The following is an 18,938-nucleotide window of genomic DNA, read 5'->3' on the forward strand; positions in this document are numbered from 1 at the left end:
TGGTTTATTGTTATCGTATCATCTGTTTCAATTTTACCTGAGCCTAAATGCCAAAAAGTGAACTGTGGTCAGTTGATCTGTCTTGTTTAGTGTTATCGTTTGGTCCATTTTGGTAGATTATACCAGGAGATTAATTACTAAATCATACCATCCGGCATTAATTGAAAGTACAATAGGTTGTATAGCCCTCCTGTTGTGTTTGTGACTGTGAGAGTGAAATATGAAGACTAGTCTTTCGTTTTACACTAGACATTTTTCTCTTTCTGGTTTCAATCATGTCCATTGTCTTTTTAACCCCAGGTCTTTACCCTCCGGCTGGTTGGAAGGAATCTGTGCCACTTTTTGAACTTCCTAGTATTCTTCCTTCTCACTTTGAGCAAGAATCACTTCTTGCCCAGGAGATTCGGAAGAGCTTCACATCACTCCCAGACCCAGAACCCGACACTGTGCTTTTTTGATTAAGGACAGTAAGTACACCATTCATGCTGATTAACCTGCACTGTTTTCATTTTATTTCATATACTCTTAAGAAGTCTGAAATTGTGTTGGAACATGAAGATGATTCGATTTATTAGTAAAAACTGCACCAAATGTTAGCATGTTCTCAATTCTAGATTGGACACAGCATGGTTCCCATCAACACACATCTGAATGGTCAGGATGAGAAGGGACACTAGGGTTCACAATTAATTGGACATCTGTGGGCCACTCAAGCACAAGAACACACAGTCATCTGGCCAACTAATGGAAATGACATTACCTAATGGATGGGCCAAAGCACAGTGAAGAGAACTGTCATTTAAAGAGCTTACATTATGTGCTGGAGATGCAAATCAAAAAGGGAATAAATAATACAGGGCTTTGCTCTATGCATCCTGCTGTTGAAACTGAATTTTAAATAAAAATGTTAAAGCTGTCTTAATGTTGATTTTTGCAAAGACTTTTGATTATTCTGTAATCCCTATTTTGACAGTAAGTGCACATTATAATTTTGAAACCTCATCAAAGCTCTTTTATGCCATGGTTACAGGAATGCTTTTTTTTATGTGAAAAAGGACGTTGAAATAAAGTATAATTTGTTAAGCTGTCAAGTGAATTTGAGTTACATTTAAAATCCTCTATAAATCTTGTCAGACATTTCAATGAAAATTTGTGATTGAAGTACTGCTTTGGCAGCAACTTCAGTTTCCTTGACAATCATTGGTCCTCCCTACTCATTCATACCGACCTCATACACGCTACAATCCCAAATGACACCATTAATGTAAATTTCACACTGTCATTCACATGGAGAAAAACCACTGCATAGTGATCAGTATGCAGTGCATCATTTAGTCCTGACAGACTGATCGGTTTAACCCTTTCAAGATAAAAACCTCTAGTAAAATGTTTTGTATTGAAGTTTCGAATGTTTTTCTTTTCACTTTTGTTAATGGTGTGTGAGCTTCTTGTTTAAGAGTTTGTAATGTTGCTGAGCGATTCTCATCCAAAGTAGCACTTTTTTTGTGTGTTTTAATGAGCCGTAGTGTCTGACAATGACGTTTGAGTCATTTAATGAGAAAAGAAAATGTGTTAAATTGGATGATTATTTGCATCAGTGTACTTTTTCAGGAAGAATATAATAAACAGATACTCTTTCAGAGTGCAACTGGAAGGAAATGAATTAAATCACTGCAGGTCATGAGAGTTAATTACGTATCACGTATTGGCTGAGCTTGACAATACAGAGTTACTGTAAGTGAACTAACAGAGCTTAACTGTTTACAATTAAACCAAACATTTCACAGTTCAAATTATTTTCTTTTAATAATTATAAAAAAAAAAAAACATTCAAGCAATTCAGATTGAACTATATGGTTGTTTTATTGGTTCCGAAGGCTAAAAACACTATAACTGCACTGTGACAAATTCCACTATTCTTTATTTTCTGTCAGTATGAAATATACTTTATATATTGCCTACCGCAAATTCACTGAATGTATAATCTTTGCAAATATGTGTATATGTAATTGTTATATTTTAGCTTTTTAATCAAAGCCTATTCACACAAGACTGTACAAATAAATTCCCTTTTCCTAGTATGAATTGTTCCAGTTGTTTGCGACCTAAATTTTGTTTCGAAAACAGTTTGTGCTTACATTTTTGTTTCTTTATCAAATCATGAGTTTTATGTAATGTACAGTGAGTATAGAAATGAATCACTCCCCTTGAAATGAAGGACACATTTTTTTGTGACATTTTTTCATAAAAATAAATTCAATTTAATTCAAGTTTATATTTATAGCGCTTTTAATTATACAAATCTCTGCAAAGCAACTTTACAGAAAATTAAGTTTCTAATATATATTTAGTTGTAGCTTATCAATGGTTACTGTCAGTTAATGTTCATATGGCAGAATGTATGGAAAAATCAATTAAAGACGTAATCAAACAGACGATGAACACTATTAACAGTTTTTATTATATTGCAGTCAAACTTATAGCAAAATCTGATAGTTCTATATGTTGTTTCAGGGTTAGCATCATCTGAGGTCCTCTGAGGGGTTTGCATCATCTCTTCTCAGGTGTTTTGGATCCAGACTGGAGCATTTGTAAATCCTAGAAAACAAATGGAGACATCATTAGCGCAGCTGCTGTTTCAACCAAGCAAAATTGAATTGTTTAACCCAAGATAAAAGAATAAGAATGCACATTTGATCAGATATAACTGCGGTACAAGATTACGAGATGCATTATTTGAATGCTTGGCCAAAGAGATGTGTTTTTAATCTAGATTTAAAACACATCTATTTGAACATTATCAGGAAGGCTATTCCAGAGTTTGGGAGCCAAATGTGAAAAAGCTCTACCTCCTTTAGTGGACTTTGCTATCCTAGGAATTACGAAAAAGTCGTTTTTTGTGACCTTAGGGAGCGTGATGGATTGTAACGTGGTAGAAGACTAGTTAGGTACGCAGGAGCTATACCATTTAGGGTCTTATAGGTAAGTAATGATAATTTGTAACTGATACGGAACTTAATAGGTAGCCAGTGCAGAGACTGTAAAATTGGGGTAATATGATCATATTTTCTTGACCTGGTAAGGACTCTAGACGCTGCATTCTGGACTACCTGTAGCTTGTTTATTGAAGAAGCAGGACAACCACCTAGAAGTGCATTACAATAGTCCAGTCTAGAGGTCATGAATGCACAAACTAGCTTTTCTGCATCAGAAACCGGTAACATGTTTCTTAGCTTGGCAATGTTTCTAAGATGAAAGAATGCTGTTTTTGTAACATGGGAAATATGGTTCTCAAAAGACAATTGGCTGTCTAATGCAACACCATCCATCTAGTTGCATTAGACAGATGTACTGTTGCAGGAATTTATGAAAATGAGTGGCCATTGTGCGCATGTGACAACAATATCACAAATTCTGGCTCGTATGGGAGGGATGCAAGAAAAAAGCCACTCTTCAAGAAAGGCCACATGCAGTCATGACTATATCAAAGCACACCTTGAAGATTCTGAGGCAGATGAGACTAAAATTGTATTATTTGGCCTCAACACCAAACGATATGTCTGGCAGAAATAAAATCCAATACAGCACGCCATCCAAATAACAGCATTCCTAGAGTAAAGCATGGAGGCGGTAATTTCCTGTTTTGAGGTGTTTCTCTGCAGCTGGACTGGAGCACTTGTCAGGACAGAAGGAAAAATGGACGGGGCAAAATACGTCAAACTCTTGAGGAAAATCTGCTGCCCTCTGTCAGAATGTTGTCAATGGGAAGAAGGTTTTCCTTCCAACATGACAATGACCCAAAGCACACAGCAAAACTGAGCACACAGTGCTTAGAAGAGAAAAAGGTCCTTGCATGACCTAGTCAGAACCTAAACTTAAACCCCACTGAAAATCTGTGGAATTATTGTAAGACTGCAGTCTACAAACGATCACCATCAAATTTAACTGAATTTGAGCATTTATGCAATGAGTGGGCAAATATTGCAAAGTCTACATGTGCAAAGCTAGTAGAGACAGACATAATCGAACAAGACTAAAGGCTGTAATTAACATAAAAGTAGTTTCAACAAAATACTAACACAAGCGGGTGATCCTTTTTCCAAATCAGTGATTCTGTTATTTTATTTTTTTATTTTCTTACATGTTGGTGTTATATCTTTCACTTGGATGTTATAAGTTGCATTGAGTGAATACAGCTGAATGAAACAAAAACGGTGTCTGTCTTCATTTCAAGCTGCAAAGCAACAAAATGTGACTATTTTAAAGAGGTTGATTCTTTTCTAATCCCATTGTATGTGGATTTATACATTGATAAATGACAACAAAACATTGACTTTTGTTAGCGTGTAAACACTACAAAGCCAACAGAGAGTCGAGTTTCTCTGTATCCACTAGGATGTGCTGCACTTTCACAAATAGTCTTTATTCTTAACTAAATTATCTTGAAAGCAGTGCAAGCATTCTCTGAACCTTTAAGTTTTATTATATAAATATTTCCTAAAATATAAGACATACAAGCCCCTGAAGGAAATTCTGACATTTTCCAAAGGGATCAATAAGGATTATTGTCACTTTCTGAATTTCATCTGGATGCTTTGAGCCATGGAAGCAAAGTCCATTACTTTCTCTTTTTTTCCCCTCCTGTTGAGCTATAGATATGCACCTTTTTCCATTTGTGAACTCTCTTTTAGTGATTGACTGGACTGTGATATCCTGACAGGTTACAGGCAGACACATTAGCATGTGTTCTGAACAGAAGGAGCACAGCCTCCATCATTGTTTAAAGCTTCCAGCAATGCCACATGCTGCATTAATCACAGCTGAAGTGAAGGTAGAGATGTGTCAAATACTGCATTTCCCTCAAACATTTTGTAAGTTTCCACATCTTCTAGTCCTCTTTTTTCTAAATTCGTGTCTTAGTATTCATATGTTATTATTATATAACATTATTAATTATCTGTACACAAAATGACTAAAGACCCCTCCTTAAAGCGTGCACCAGAAACACTGTCTAGAGTCCTGTTCAGCGTTAAACAATATGGCACAAAAATAATATAAATATTACAATTTGAAGAATATTTAATGTGAAAAATTTTGAAAAACTGTGGTCTCAGGTGTTTACATTATGCACATTTTAGCATCATGTGATTCGAAAAAAAAAAAAAGTAGAAAAAAATCAATACCTTCATCTCAAAAAGCATTTTTGCATTATCTTCCATAACATCATGAAATTAGACGAGCTCAATGGTGATTTTTAGTAAATTGTTTTCCATGAATTGGAATGTGTGCAAAGGATTGTGGGCGTTTGGAGGACTTTAGGATACACTTGATGCAGAAGACTTGAAATATTGCATACTTGGCCGTCATTTTAATTATTTTTATGGCGCTTTTGGTTCCTTTTTGAAAGGAACCAATGGAATGGAGAATAAGAAAAACTATTGAACTATTTCTTTAAAATGAAAATGCTGCATTTTGTGTGCGTTTCAGAGATCACCTCTTCAAATGAGTTCAGTGAGACTGTTTTTGTATCATTTCATGAACTTTTATTTGAGTTTAATCTGCTTTGACCCTAGCCTTATGCAGTCATATTCAGCTAAATGTAATATGTCAGTAAAGTACCCATTTGCCATTTCGTCTCCGTATGTGCCTTAAAACTGATTACCTATTATCCAGTCGCATTGTGACACATCACCTCAGTGTCATTTTCTTTGCATTTGCTTGGGTCCTTTCTAAATCACCTTGTGTCCAATATGCATATGGTATAGTACAGAACTGTCTCCACAAGTAACTCTTCATGGTGAGTATATAACTGAAGTATGGAGAAATGCATGGGCGAAAACGCTGTGAATATCTAGAGGCATGATTACCTTGCATACTTATTTCAAGAATGCAAAGAACTTTGCAGTGTGTCTCTATTGCAACTCTCTGGTCAAGAGCCAGACTTGGAAGTCTGTGAAAGTGCCTCTATAAATCTTAATGAAGTTATATATAGCATGTCAGTATTCTCCTTCCCAGGTTTTGTAGAGCTAAAGCTGGAAAAGATTGGTTCCCAGTATGGAGCTTCCGGGTCTTGGTGTCCTGTGGTTTGGCTGATTAAATAGGACTGGAGAATGACAGTCCGTCTGTTTCTGTTGATAGCTAACCTCATTCAGTAACTATTCAATTCACAGACATACAGAAACTGCATCATGGATACATCTACCAGATCCAGAGCCTCCTCTGATAACTTATTGAGACTGCCCACAAAGGGTTCGAAGAATGAATAAGTACTGAATTTAAATAAATAAAGACATTTACCTTTTCTTTTTTTTTTAAGAGAACCCAGTCTGTAAGTATATTGCTGGAGCAAGGTCAGTTGCTCTGTTGCAATGAATCTGCAGTAAGCAATGAATTAAAAACATTCTTTCTTTTTTTTCGGAATATTAAATTGCAGCAAGAAAAAGAGGTCATATTATTTAAAGGTTATTCAATGTGTCTCATGTTGACTCATGTTGATTTTTGGTAATAATCATAATCTTCAGAACAGGTGCATACTGAGATAAGCCTAGAAAATGAGAAAATTTATAACACATTAAAGGCAGTATGACAAAATTATACAGATTTTGAACTGAGAAATTATGAATTTATGAAGTCAGTTTGTGTTATTTGGGCATTATAGGGAAAACTGCACATCTTAGTCGATAATAACAACACTAATTATAAATATTATTAATTTTATTATTATTATTATTATTATTATTATTATTATTATTATTATTTAATTTTCATTATTTTTATGCTTAAATATATGGTAACATTTGTAAATTCTTAGGAATTATAACAAATTATTTAAGTAAATTAAATTTCACAGACTAAGTATAGTGAAACAAACGTTTCTCCCCCACCTTGTTTATACATGTTGTGTTCCCAGTCAAACATTACAGGCTTACAAACATAGCTTATAAATTTCTCATTATGCTATATTATTACCAAATATTGGATTCCATCTTTTCATCAGCTTAATAGGACATTCATAAATACAGTATTACTGGTCAGATATATTTATAATTTCATCTGATAAAAAGTCAGTTAACATCTTATGCTTCAACTTCCTTCATGGAGAGATGTGCTGTAAAAAAATACACATTCAGCCCCTCTCTTTATGTCTAGGTCCCCATAGTAACATGAGCAATAAAAATACAGACGATTTGAATACATTACTAGAAATAAGTCACCTTCACTCCTACACAAGTCTCAGCCTGTCACTGAACAATGAGATCTCATTATCGCTGTTGTTTTCTCAGTCTGTTGACATGCCAGTGTTGTCCGTGATTCCTCCACTGCACATCAGATCTACTGGCGCACACGAGAATAGCGATTGCGTAAGGTGCAGTCCGTTCTGTCACCTCCATTCTTCTCCTGCCATTCCCCACGGAGCCACAGGGGACTGGCACACATGCCACATGCCTGTGGGTATAATGTCCTCTCCCGTCATTCTCTATTTTGGTCCCACAGCCGGATAGCTTCAGAGAGCGGGACCCTGTTGTGTTTTGAGTGAGATCCTTTTAGCTGTAACAGTGCATACACTGTGATTGATTTCATCAGGAGTGACCTCGTCCCTGTAGTAATAGCACACATTCATTATAGACGTGCCCGTGCATGCTCACTTGTGCACTGTGTTCAACTACTTTATGCATACAACATACAGAAATGGATTACAACAGTGAGGATGTTGTTACCTCGACGAAATGATCTCGTGGCCACGTCATAATATGACGTTCCCATGAAATGAATATCTCGTGGCCACGTTATCATAAAATTAAATGAACCGACCATGTCATCTCCTAGGCACCATAGATTACAAATGAGAGAAAGAGTTTTATACATCATATCATCCTTATGTATTTTTTTATTTTATTTATTTACCTATTAGGCTAAATGCAAACATGTATATACAGGTGCTGGTCATATAAACAGAATATAATCAAAAAGTTAATTTATTTTACTAATTACATTCAAAAAGTGAAACTTGTATATTATATTCATTCATTACACATAGACTGATATATTTCAAATGTTTAATTCTTTATAACTGACAACTAAGGACAATCCCAAATTCAGTATCTCAGAAAATTTGAAAATTACTTAAGACCAATACAAAGAAAGGATTTTTAGAAATCTTGGGCAACTGATAAGTATGAACATGAAAAGTATGAGCATGTACAGCAGTCAATACTTAGTTGGAGCTCCTTTTGCCTGAATTACTGCAGCAATGCGGCGTGGCATGGAGTCGATCAGTCTGTGGCACTGCTCAGGTGTTATGAGAGCCCAGGTTGCTGTGATAGTGGCCTTCAGCTCTTCTGCATTCTTGGGTCTGGCATATCGCATCTTCCTCTTCACACTACCCCATAGATTTTCTATGGTTTTAAGTTCAGGCGAGTTTGCTGGCCAATTAAGAACAGGGATACCATGGTCCTTAAACCAGGTACTGGTAGCTTTGGCACTGTGTGCAGGTGCCAAGTCCTGTTGGAAAATGAAATCTGCATCTCCATAAAGTTGGTCAGCAGCAGGAAGCATGAAGTGCTCTAAAACTTCCTGGTACACGGTTGACCTTGGACCTCAGAAAACACAGTGAACCAACACCAGCAGATGACATGGCACCCCAAACCATCACTGATTGTTGAAATTTTACACTGGACCTCAGGCAACATCGATTTTGTCCCCCTCCTCTCTTCCTCCAGACTCTGAGACCCTGATTTCCAAAGCAAATGCAAAATTTACTTTCATCAGAGAACATAACTTTGGACCACTCAGCAGCAGTCCAGTCCTTTTTGTCTTTAGATACTTCTGACGCTGTCTGTTTTTCAAGAGTGGCTTGACACAAGGAATGCGACATCTGAAACCCATGTCTTGCACACATCTGTGCGTAGTGGTTCTTGAAGCACTGACTCCAGCTGCAGTCCACACTTTGTTATCCCTATTGCTTGTACACTTTTTTCTACCACATCTTTTCCTTCCCTTCGCCTCTCTATTAATGTGCTTGGACACAGAGCTCTGTGAACAGCCTGCCTCTTTTACAATTACCTATTTTGTCTTACCCTCCTTGTGCAAGGTGTCAATGGTCATCTTTTGGACAACTGTCAAGTCAGCAGTCTTCCCCATGATTGTGTAACCTACAAAACTAGACTGAGAGACCATTTAAAGTCCTTTGCAGGTGTTTTGAGTTAATTAGCTGATTTGAGTGTGGCACCAGGTGTCTTTTTAATATTGAACCTTTTCACAATATTCTAATTTTCTGAGATATTTAATTTGGGATTTTCCTTAGTTGTCAATTATAATCATCAAAATTAAAAGAAATAAACATTTGAAATATATCAGTCTGTGTGTAATGAATGAATATAATATGCAAGTTTAACATTTTGAATGGAATTAGTGGAATAAATCAACTTTTTGATGATAGTCAAGTCAAGTCACCTTTATTTATATAGCGCTTTAAACAAAATACATTGCGTCAAAGCAACTGAACAACATTCATTAGGAAAACAGTGTGTCAATAATGCAAAATGATAGCAAAAGATAGTCTAATTATATGACCAGCCCCTATATATATATATATATATATATATATATATATATATATATATATATATACAGCATTGTATTCTTGTAATGTGAAAGTGGACTATTTGAAAATGGCACCTCGGTTACTTACAAAGTGCGGTTATTACTAACATTAAAAACCTTGGTGTAAACATAGTACTCTGGACTGATATTAGTATTTCCCTGCTGTACGATCATTGAAAAGCCTATTAAATGCAATTGATGTGTTTTCAGGAAAAAAAATCTAAAGTAAAACAACTGTAACATGTAAATATCACTGTCTTGAAAACATACGCCAAACTTTCAGTTAAAATTTGCCTTAAATATTGTATATAAGTGACTTGTGTTCTTGTCTGTGAAGATGTGCTTGTGGTGACATTTACAATGTTTAACAGCTTAAGCTCCCTGCAAAGATCATCTCTGTCCACATTAAGAAACCTGTATATTTACAACCAAACTTTAGTTAAAAAAATCTTTAATGTTATATAAAATATACATTTTATATATTATATAACTGTGTGGACTATCTAAGATATGATTGACTACATTCAAACTTTTTACAGACTCCAAGAATCATAATATACTCACAAGCATATTTTTTCCACTTTTTTTGAATGCCATTGGCTGACCTCTTCTATGTTTTCTTCCACAATCTCATTTTGCGTTATTATAAATTGTGTGAAATATCATAAACCTAGTCTCATGCAGTGAACGTTGCATTAAATAACAGGAAGGCCCACGCAGAGTTAAATGTTCCCCTTGTGTTTTGGCTCCAGTTGCATTGAGCTTGATACCACAAAGCGATGCTACTTTAATTGTCCCCTTTCTGAATAGCTGTCAAATTTAGAAGCATTTACATAATCAGAGTCATTTGCATATGAGATAGTGGAGTTTGCTGTAGGAGAACTACTACCACAGATGTATATGGCGCAGATATTTATGCCGCTGTTGTCTGCGGAGCTGTTCATTTAACTCTACATGTGTCAGTGTTGAATGATGGGATAACCTCCAAATGCATACCTGTAATTTGGAGTGTAATTACAGATGGCAGCATCTTGGGAAAATAATTGCTTAAGCCAAAGTGCAGTACATTCTTTAAAGATAGCTGGAAGGAAGCTCTGTAATGTAGGCCTATTCATTAAGCAAAACTCCTCTGCTAAGGGCTAATTTTATCACTGGAATTTTTTTATTTCGCTTACACTTATATTCTTATTAGATAAATTGACGACTTCATCAAATCATAAATAAAATCACTAGTTATGCTAATGGTCGTGAAATCCCAGCACTGCACTTTTACTGCTTCCATGGAATGCTTTCTGAAACTGGGAAGATAATTCTTCTAGGTTCTTTATAATGATAAAGGCAAGGCCCACTCTGCAATGATTTATATTTAAACTAGTGTTTGGAATAATATTCAACATTCATAATATTAAAGCATCAGCATATTACAATGATTTCTAAAGGATCATATGACACTGAAGACAGAAAATTCATCTTAAATTGTATTTTAAAGTATATTCAAATAGAAAAGATTTATTCCAACATAAGTATTTTAAAATGGTAATATTTTACTGTATTTCTGATTATTGTATATTTGATCACATTTCTAGTATTTTGATGGAAATTATTAAATTAGGGAAACTAGGACAGATACAAATACCTGTTAAGCTAAATTGTGGAAATATTTATTAACAATAGCAATGTCACTGATTCGAATTGCTTTACCTTGTCTCCTGTACACGCAACAGCATTCAAAGTACAAACTCATTTAGTTTCAAGGCAGTGTATGCTGAGAGTGCAATCATTTAGTTAGAGCTCTGCAGAGCTGTGCGTGTGCAGTACTTATGAGTCTCACTGCATGACAGTAAAAGTGTGAATCAAATAAAGCGCAAAACAGAATATAGGGCAGCCAGTTTTACTCGTTCCAGACATTGCTTACCCACATGGCTTGCTGTGCAACCAATCAATAAAACATGTGAACAAACAGAAGCAGCTAACAAAGGAAAAGGTGGCAGAAGTCAGTGCCAAGATGCCTGCAGTCATCAACTCTAATCTGATAGTTAACATATCCCCTAAACATAGATGGCAAGGTTTGGCAAAGCAGAATGTGGAAGTGTAATTTCAAGTAAGTCAGAGAGATGCTTTACAGCTACCTTTTCCATGATTCATGTTATGTCTTGGGTGACAAAATAATTGGCAAAGATGACTTGACATGCAACTGCGAAACTGAACATTATTTTTTTCTTCAGAGATTAAAGTTCCTCCAAAAAGAAATAGTCTGTCAGTTAGTCACCCTTATGTTGTGAACTATTCCTTTGATGTGCAAATGGATACAACTCAATTTAAAGGAATATACATTTAAAGGGTTCCATTTAAGTCAAGATCAATCAGCAGCATTTGTGACCATGTAAAATAAAGATAAAGAAAAAGTTGCTATAAAAAAATTAATCTGGGTTACAGCGGGACACTTACAGTGGAAGTGAATGGGGCCGATATGTGAACATTACAGTATGCACTGTTTAATATTATAGCTACAAGACAATATGCATGTTAACATGATTTTAGTGTGTGTGTGGGGGGCTACTTTTAAAATCCAGTTTTCCAGAAATATCCAGTTGCTGCCATAACAACAAAATGCCATAACTTTTCAAATGAAAATAAAAGTTCCCTTTCAGTCAGTCACGTTCGACGTTACGAATGGAATCTCGACCGAGAGCCCAATCACCTTCGAGTGGTTCAAAACGAGCCAATGGTACACAAAGTACCTTGGTCTGCGGGATTTGCATCTCGAGCTCCGCCCCGCCCCACAGAGTGGGTATATAAGGAGCAACGCGAGCAACTCGCATTCAAGCTTTCGCTTCGGAGCCGAGCACATCGCTTGCTGCAATCACCGGAGTGTTACAAGCAAGAGCTGGTGTTGGTGTGACGGCGCGATTCAGCGGTTCGTCTGGGTTTCCTGTGACAGCTCCCGCGTTCCCCTGAGTGCTTCAACACCTCTGAAAGAGCAAATTCCTTTCACAAAAGAGATACGGGCCAATTTGCGTCTTTTTAAAGATGTTATTTCGCCCGTGTGTTTCTGGGTGCAGTCGATACATCGCTCCTCGTGACAGTCACGATCGCTGTGTCACGTGTCTGGGCTTCCAGCACGCTGAGACTGCGTTCGTGGATGGCTCATGTTCCAGCCCATTCTCATCCCAAGGCGTCATATACTGACACTCTTGACATTTCGTCAACATCCTACGCACATGGCACAGGATGTTGACGAAATGTCAAGAGTGTCAGTATATGACGCCTTGGGATGAGAATGCGTTTCATGTTCTCATTGCTGGGACATGACCATCTCGGCGTTGAGATCGAGACTCGATTACCTTAAAAGGTATAGAGTCCCCTCTGCCACACCCCGTTCTAGCTCTTCTTCTCGTAAGAGGGCTACTTCGGCTGGTGGCCAGGGTGATCTGAGGGTTACCGTGTGGGCTTCCCCGACAAGCCAACCTCCTCGGGCCACACCCCCCTCACCTACGCCGCAGCCGGTCGAGTTTCCGGATGAGTTTGCTGGACCCTCTCAGGCTCCTGACATCTCATTCGGGGCTCGCGAAGAGGACCGTATGTCGATCGCCGCATCACAAGGCGGGCTTGAGTCCTCGGGAGATGAGGATTTGGCTGCATTGCCTCCCTCGGGAGTGCCAGCGTTGTCCGAGTCCGATCCTGAGCTGACGGCAGTGCTTTCCCGGGCAGCGGAGAGCATCGTGCTTGAGTGGAACCCTCCACCCTTTCCTGCTCATGCGGATCGCCAGCACCCCCTCTGGTTCCTTTCTTCCCGGAAGTGCACCAGGACTTAACCAGTTCATGGAAGACACCTTTAACTGCCCGAAACCGTTCTGGTACTTCCTCCGCCTTCACTGCCCTCGATGGCGGAGCGGCCAAGGGGTATGCTGGGATTCCCCCTGTGGAGCGTTCTGTTGCGATGCAACTGTGTCCACATAGCGCCTCCGCTTGGCATGGTGGTCCCAAGCTGCCCTCCAAGGCCTGTAAGTTCTCATCCACGCTTTTGGCCAAGGCTTACAGAGCTGCGGGCCAGGCCATTTCTGCCCTGCATGCCATGGCCTCACTTCAGGTCTATCAGGCCAAGCTGCTCCGGCAGCTGCATGAGGGTAGTGCTGACCCAGGGGTTTTGCAGGAGGCGTGCACTGCTACTGACCTCGCTCTACGGGCGACGAAGGTCACTGCGCGTTCCTTGGGTCAGGTGATGTCCACTTTGGTGGTCCAGAAGCGCCACCTATGGCTGAACCTGGCAGACATGAGGGAGCCTGACCGGGCTCAGCTCCTCAACTCCCCGGTCTCCCAGGATGGCCTCTTCGGCGACGCGGTAGAGAGCTTTACCCAGCAGTTCTCTGCCGCCCAGAAGCAGTCCGAGGCCATCAAGCACATCCTGCCCCGGCGGCCCTCTTCTGCCTCCACCCTGCCGCCGACGCAGCCACCTCAGCCTGCTCGTCGCCGAGGGCGCCCCCCTGCGGCCTCCTCCACTCCTGCTCGGCCACAGCAGCAGGCTTCACCCCGGTCGCAGCGAGGAGATGGCCGCAGAAGGGCGGCGTAACCCGTTTCTGCCCCTAAGCCTGCCAAACGCCAGGCCAAGCGGCGTTCCTGAGACGGGCGACCCGGAGTTGGAGACGTCAGCTCGTCAGGAGATGGTAGCAGGACCACTCCTTCCCCCGGAGGAGGGCCGGGGGAGAATCCTTTGTTCTCGTTTTCTTTTTGTTCCACCACTGGCCCTGTGGCTGGTGGTACCCAAACCTTCACTAAAATAGCTGTTTCCTCTACCTCCGGGTCCCAAGAGGCCACGAACGACAGTTGGCGACGTGCTTCCTCGCCGCTCTCGTTCCCCTCTCCCCTTGCCAGTTTCCAGGCAAAGCCGGCCCGAGAACGCTCCACCTTCTCATGCCCTCTTTGCTACTTAGAGTAGATGCCTCCCATGCCGGGGCTGTCTGCTCCACCACGCTGCCCCACCGTGGGTATGCCTGTAGTCCCCTTGACCCCACTGGTTCGGTTTCTGGGAGCCTGGCTAGAGCTCCCCAGGCCTTCCCACTGGCTCATCCAGACGCTCAGGCTCGGCTACGCGATTCAGTTTGCCCGGCGTCCGTATCCTCAACTACCTCGATGACTGGCTGATCCTAGCTCACTCTCGAGAGCGGTTGTGCGAGCACAGTGATCTGGTGCTCAGACACCTCGCCCGACTGGGTCTTCAGGTCAACTGGGAAAAGAGCAAGCTCTCCCCTGTGCAGAGGATCTCTTTTCTTGGTATGGAAATAGACTCGGTCGGCATGTTCGCACGGCTTACAAATGAGCATGCGCAGTCACTGCTGAATTGCCTGAGACAATTCGAGGGCAAGAGAGCGGTTCCACTGAAATTGTTTCAGAGGCTCCTGGGGCATATGGCGTCCGCAGCGGCGGTCATACCGCTCGGGTTACTCCATATGAGACCGCTTCAGCACTGGCTTCACGACCGGGCACACTCCGAGTGACCATCACTCCGGTCTGCCACCGAAACTTCACCACATGGTTGGACCCCTCATTTCTACGGGCCGGCGTGCCCCTAGAACCGGTGTCCAAACATGTTGTTGTGTCAACAGATGCCTCTGCCACGGGCTGGGGTGCCATGTGCAACGGGCATGCTGCGTCGGGCTCCTGGACAGGACCCCGACTTCAGTGGCATGCCAATTGCCTCGAGTTGCTAGCAGTACGTCTTGCTCTGCACCGCTTCAGGGCCCTGCTGAAGGACAAGCACGTTCTGGTCCGCACGGACAACACTGCGACCGTAGCGTACATCAACCGTCAGGGTGGTCTACGCTCCCGCCACATGTCGCAACTCGTTGCCATCTCCTCTTGTGGAGTCACAAGCATCTGAGGTCGCTTCGTGCCATTCACATTCCGGGCAGGCTCAATCATGCAGCCGACGAGCTCTCACGGCAGCAGTCTCGCCCCGGGGAATGGAGACTCCACCCCCAGTCAGTTCAACTGATCTGGGAACACTTCGAAGACGCTCAGGTAGACCTGTTTGCCTCTCCTGAAAATTCCCACTGCCAGTTGTTTTACTCCCTGACCGAGGGCACCCTCGGCATGGACGCCCTGCCACACAGCTGGCCGCTGGGCCTGCGCAAGTATGCGTTTCCCCCAGTGAGCCTTCTTGCACAGACGTTGTGCAAGATCAGGGAGGACGAGGAGCAGGTTCTCATGGTTGCGCCTTTTTGGCCCGGCCGGACCTGGTTCCCCGAACTTGTACTCCTCGCGACAGCCCCTCCCTGGCCAATTCCTCTGAGGAAGGACCTCCTTTCTCAGAGACGGGGCACCCTCTGGCACCCACGTCCCGATCTGTGGAACCTACATGTGTGGGTTCTGGACGGGTCACGGAAGGTTTAGGTACCTTGCCACCACAGGTGGTAGCTACCATCACTTCAGCTAGAGCCATGTCCACCAGACATGCCTATGCTTTGAAGTGGAACCTCTTCGTCACTTGGTGTTCCTCACGGCGTGAGGACCCCTGGAAATGTCAGATTGGGTCAGTACTTTCCTTTCTTCAGGAGGGGTTGGAACGAAGGCTGTCTCCTTCCACCCTCAAGGTCTATGTGGCCGCCATTTCGGCTCACTATGACCCTGTTCAAGGTAAGTCTCTGGGGAGGCACGATCTGATCATCAGGTTCCTGAGAGGAGCAAGGAGGCTCAATCCGCCTCGCCCTCAACAAGTCCCCTCTTCGGACCTCGCAGTGGTTCTATCAGCACTGCAGAGAGCTCCCTTCGAACCCTTGCTCTCAGTAGAGCTAAAGTTTTTATTTTTAAAACTGCGCTCCTGACGGCTTTGGCTTCGGTGAAGAGGGTCGGGGACCTGCAGGCATTTTCAGTTGACGAAGCGTGCCTGGATTTCGGGCCGGCTAACTCTCACGTTGTCTTGAGACCCCGGCCTGGGTACGTGCCCAAAGTTCCCACCACTCCTTTTAGGGATCAGGTGGTGAACTTGCAAGCGCTGCCCCTGGAGGAGGCAGACCCAGCCCTGGCGCTGCTCTGTCCAGTACGTGCGCTCCGCACCTACGTGGACAGAACTCGGTGCCTTAGGACCTCAGACCAGCTCTTTGTCTGTTACGGAGGCCAGCAGAAGGGTAAGGCTGTCTCCAAGCAGAGGTTATCCCACTGGATAGTGGATGCTATTGTCCTGGCTTATCAGGCTCAAGACCTGCCATGCCCCCTAGGGGTGAGAGCTCACTCAACTAGGAGCGTAGCTTCCTCCTGGGCGCTGGCGCATGGCGCCTCGCTAGCAGACATCTGTAGAGCTGCGGGCTGGGTGACACCTAACACATTCGCGAGATTTTATAATCTCAAAAGAGCCTGTGTCCTCCCAGGGTACTTGCCTCTTTGGGCAAGTAAGGACCTGCTCGGTGTTAATCCGCTTGCTGCGACATTCCACTCCGCGGACTGGATGCGTGCACTATTTCGCTCAGGTCAGTTCCTCAGTCAGAACCCTGGGTTCCTCCAGCACTGTTAATGTCCAACACTTGTGTACATGCCCTTTGGTCAGCCCTGTGTGGGACTAGGTGCCTCCATGTGTTGTGATTCCCCTTTCTGGGCAATCCCACGTGTGTATGTCCACAGTAAATCTCTCCGCAGCATGTGTCTTTCCCTTGGCAAGCCATTTGCCAGCTCTGTCGTTGAAACTTCCACCCTGAAGGAGGGAACGGAGACGTTACGTCCCCTTGCCACACCGCTGTTGCGCTGAATGGCCGGGTCACTGGCTCGGCTCCTCAGCGAAGACTTGAATGCGAGTTGCTCGCGTTGCTCCATATATACCCGCTCTGAGGGGCGGGGCGGAGCTCGCGATGCAAATCCTGCAGACCAAGGTACTTTGTGTACCATTGGCTCGTTTTGTACCACTCGAAGGTGATTGGGCTCTCGGGCGAGATCACATTCGTAACGTCTCCGTTCCCTCCTACAGGGAACGAGGGTTACATTCGTAACCAAGACGTTTTACAGAACACTTTATGTAAGTGCTTTTATGAAATTATATATTTTACATTTCTGCTTCTAAATTCTCCAAAAATGGGCCCCATTTACTTATTACTGGAAGTGCCTCATTGTGAACTTGATTTTAGCCTCACTATAGTTTTCTTTTAAAAGAAACAAGGACTAGATGACATTATTCTATTTTTGGTACATGTAGTTATCGAAATAATGCTACAAATGCTGTTGGTTGAGTGGGACTTTTAAACATTTTAACCATTTGAAGGAATAGTTCAACCAAATTGACAATTTGATGAACATTTACTCATCCTTAAGACCATCCGAGATATAGATGTAAAAACGTTCTTTATGAGAACAAATTTGAAGAGCTTTAGCTTTACATTACTTGTTCACCAGTGGATCCTCTGCACTGAATGGGTGCCGTCAGAATTAGAGTCCAAACAGCTGATAAATATATCACAATAATCCATCACTGGAGGAATGGTATAATATATTATGGACTCATATTTTGGTTTAAAGTTGAAATGCCTTAATGATGAATTTGTTTCTTACAAACACCCAGCTTTTCCCTTCACAAGGTGTTTATTGGTGGACTGGAGTGGTGTGGATTACTTGTGGATTATTGTGATGTTTTTATCAGTTGTTTGGACTCTAATTCTGATGACACCCATTCACTGCAGATGATTAATTGGTGAATAGAGATCAGTAATCAGTGCTGGGTAGTAACTGACTTAATGTATTCTGGTTTACGCAATCAGATTCCAGATATAAAGTACTTGTAATTAGATTAAATTACATTTTATAATACTTGTAATCAGACTACAGTTAATTTTTATTGATTACATTAGATATTATTCAAACAGTGGCGATACATTATTCACATCACATCTCCCTAATTCCTCTTTTGAATGTTCCTTTCTAAAATAACAACTTATATACGTTCACAAAGTCTTCCAGTTTTGTAGACATTCACACAAAGACCAGTCACTAGTGAGGTGGCTACTAGGGATGTAACGATTAACTGTGGTTTCGGTTTAAAATATGTGATGAATCAAATTGGTTGAGATGCTAAATGAATCACAATTCATTTAGGTGTAGGAGTTTATATGAATGTATGTCTGGAGGGAACTTACTGTCTTTAGAAGAGTTTAGATGGTATTTTTTTCTTTTCATCTTGCCTCTGTATAATGCATAGACAGTAAAAGAAATGGACACAGCGACCCCATTGGATTCAACGGAGAAAAATGAAGTAGATTAGAAGCACTTACTTCCTGGGGGTCGGGTGTACTGCGCAGACTCAAACTGAGCTTGATGACGTAGATGTCACGTGAGCAACCTGTAAGTCTTCTAATCGC

The 18,938-nt window shown here is 41.7% G+C and overlaps 1 protein-coding gene across 2 annotated transcripts in view; it reads left to right on the forward strand.

Annotated features, from left to right (window-relative positions):
- The window catches only part of LOC132132475 (protein turtle homolog A-like), a 28,121-nt gene extending 26,040 nt beyond the window's left edge, over nt 1–2,081 (forward strand). For both annotated transcript variants that reach the window (XM_059544864.1, XM_059544865.1), the window contains exons 21-22: nt 301–467; nt 615–2,081. In XM_059544864.1, the coding sequence (XP_059400847.1) occupies nt 301–458 (158 nt within the window). In that variant the 3' untranslated portion in view covers nt 459–467; nt 615–2,081. The remainder of the gene's footprint in view (nt 1–300; nt 468–614) is intronic.
- Nucleotides 2,082–18,938: the final 16,857 nt, after the last annotated feature.

Source organism: Carassius carassius, chromosome 49, assembly GCF_963082965.1.
Source record: "Carassius carassius chromosome 49, fCarCar2.1, whole genome shotgun sequence".
Lineage (NCBI taxonomy): Eukaryota > Metazoa > Chordata > Actinopteri > Cypriniformes > Cyprinidae > Carassius > Carassius carassius.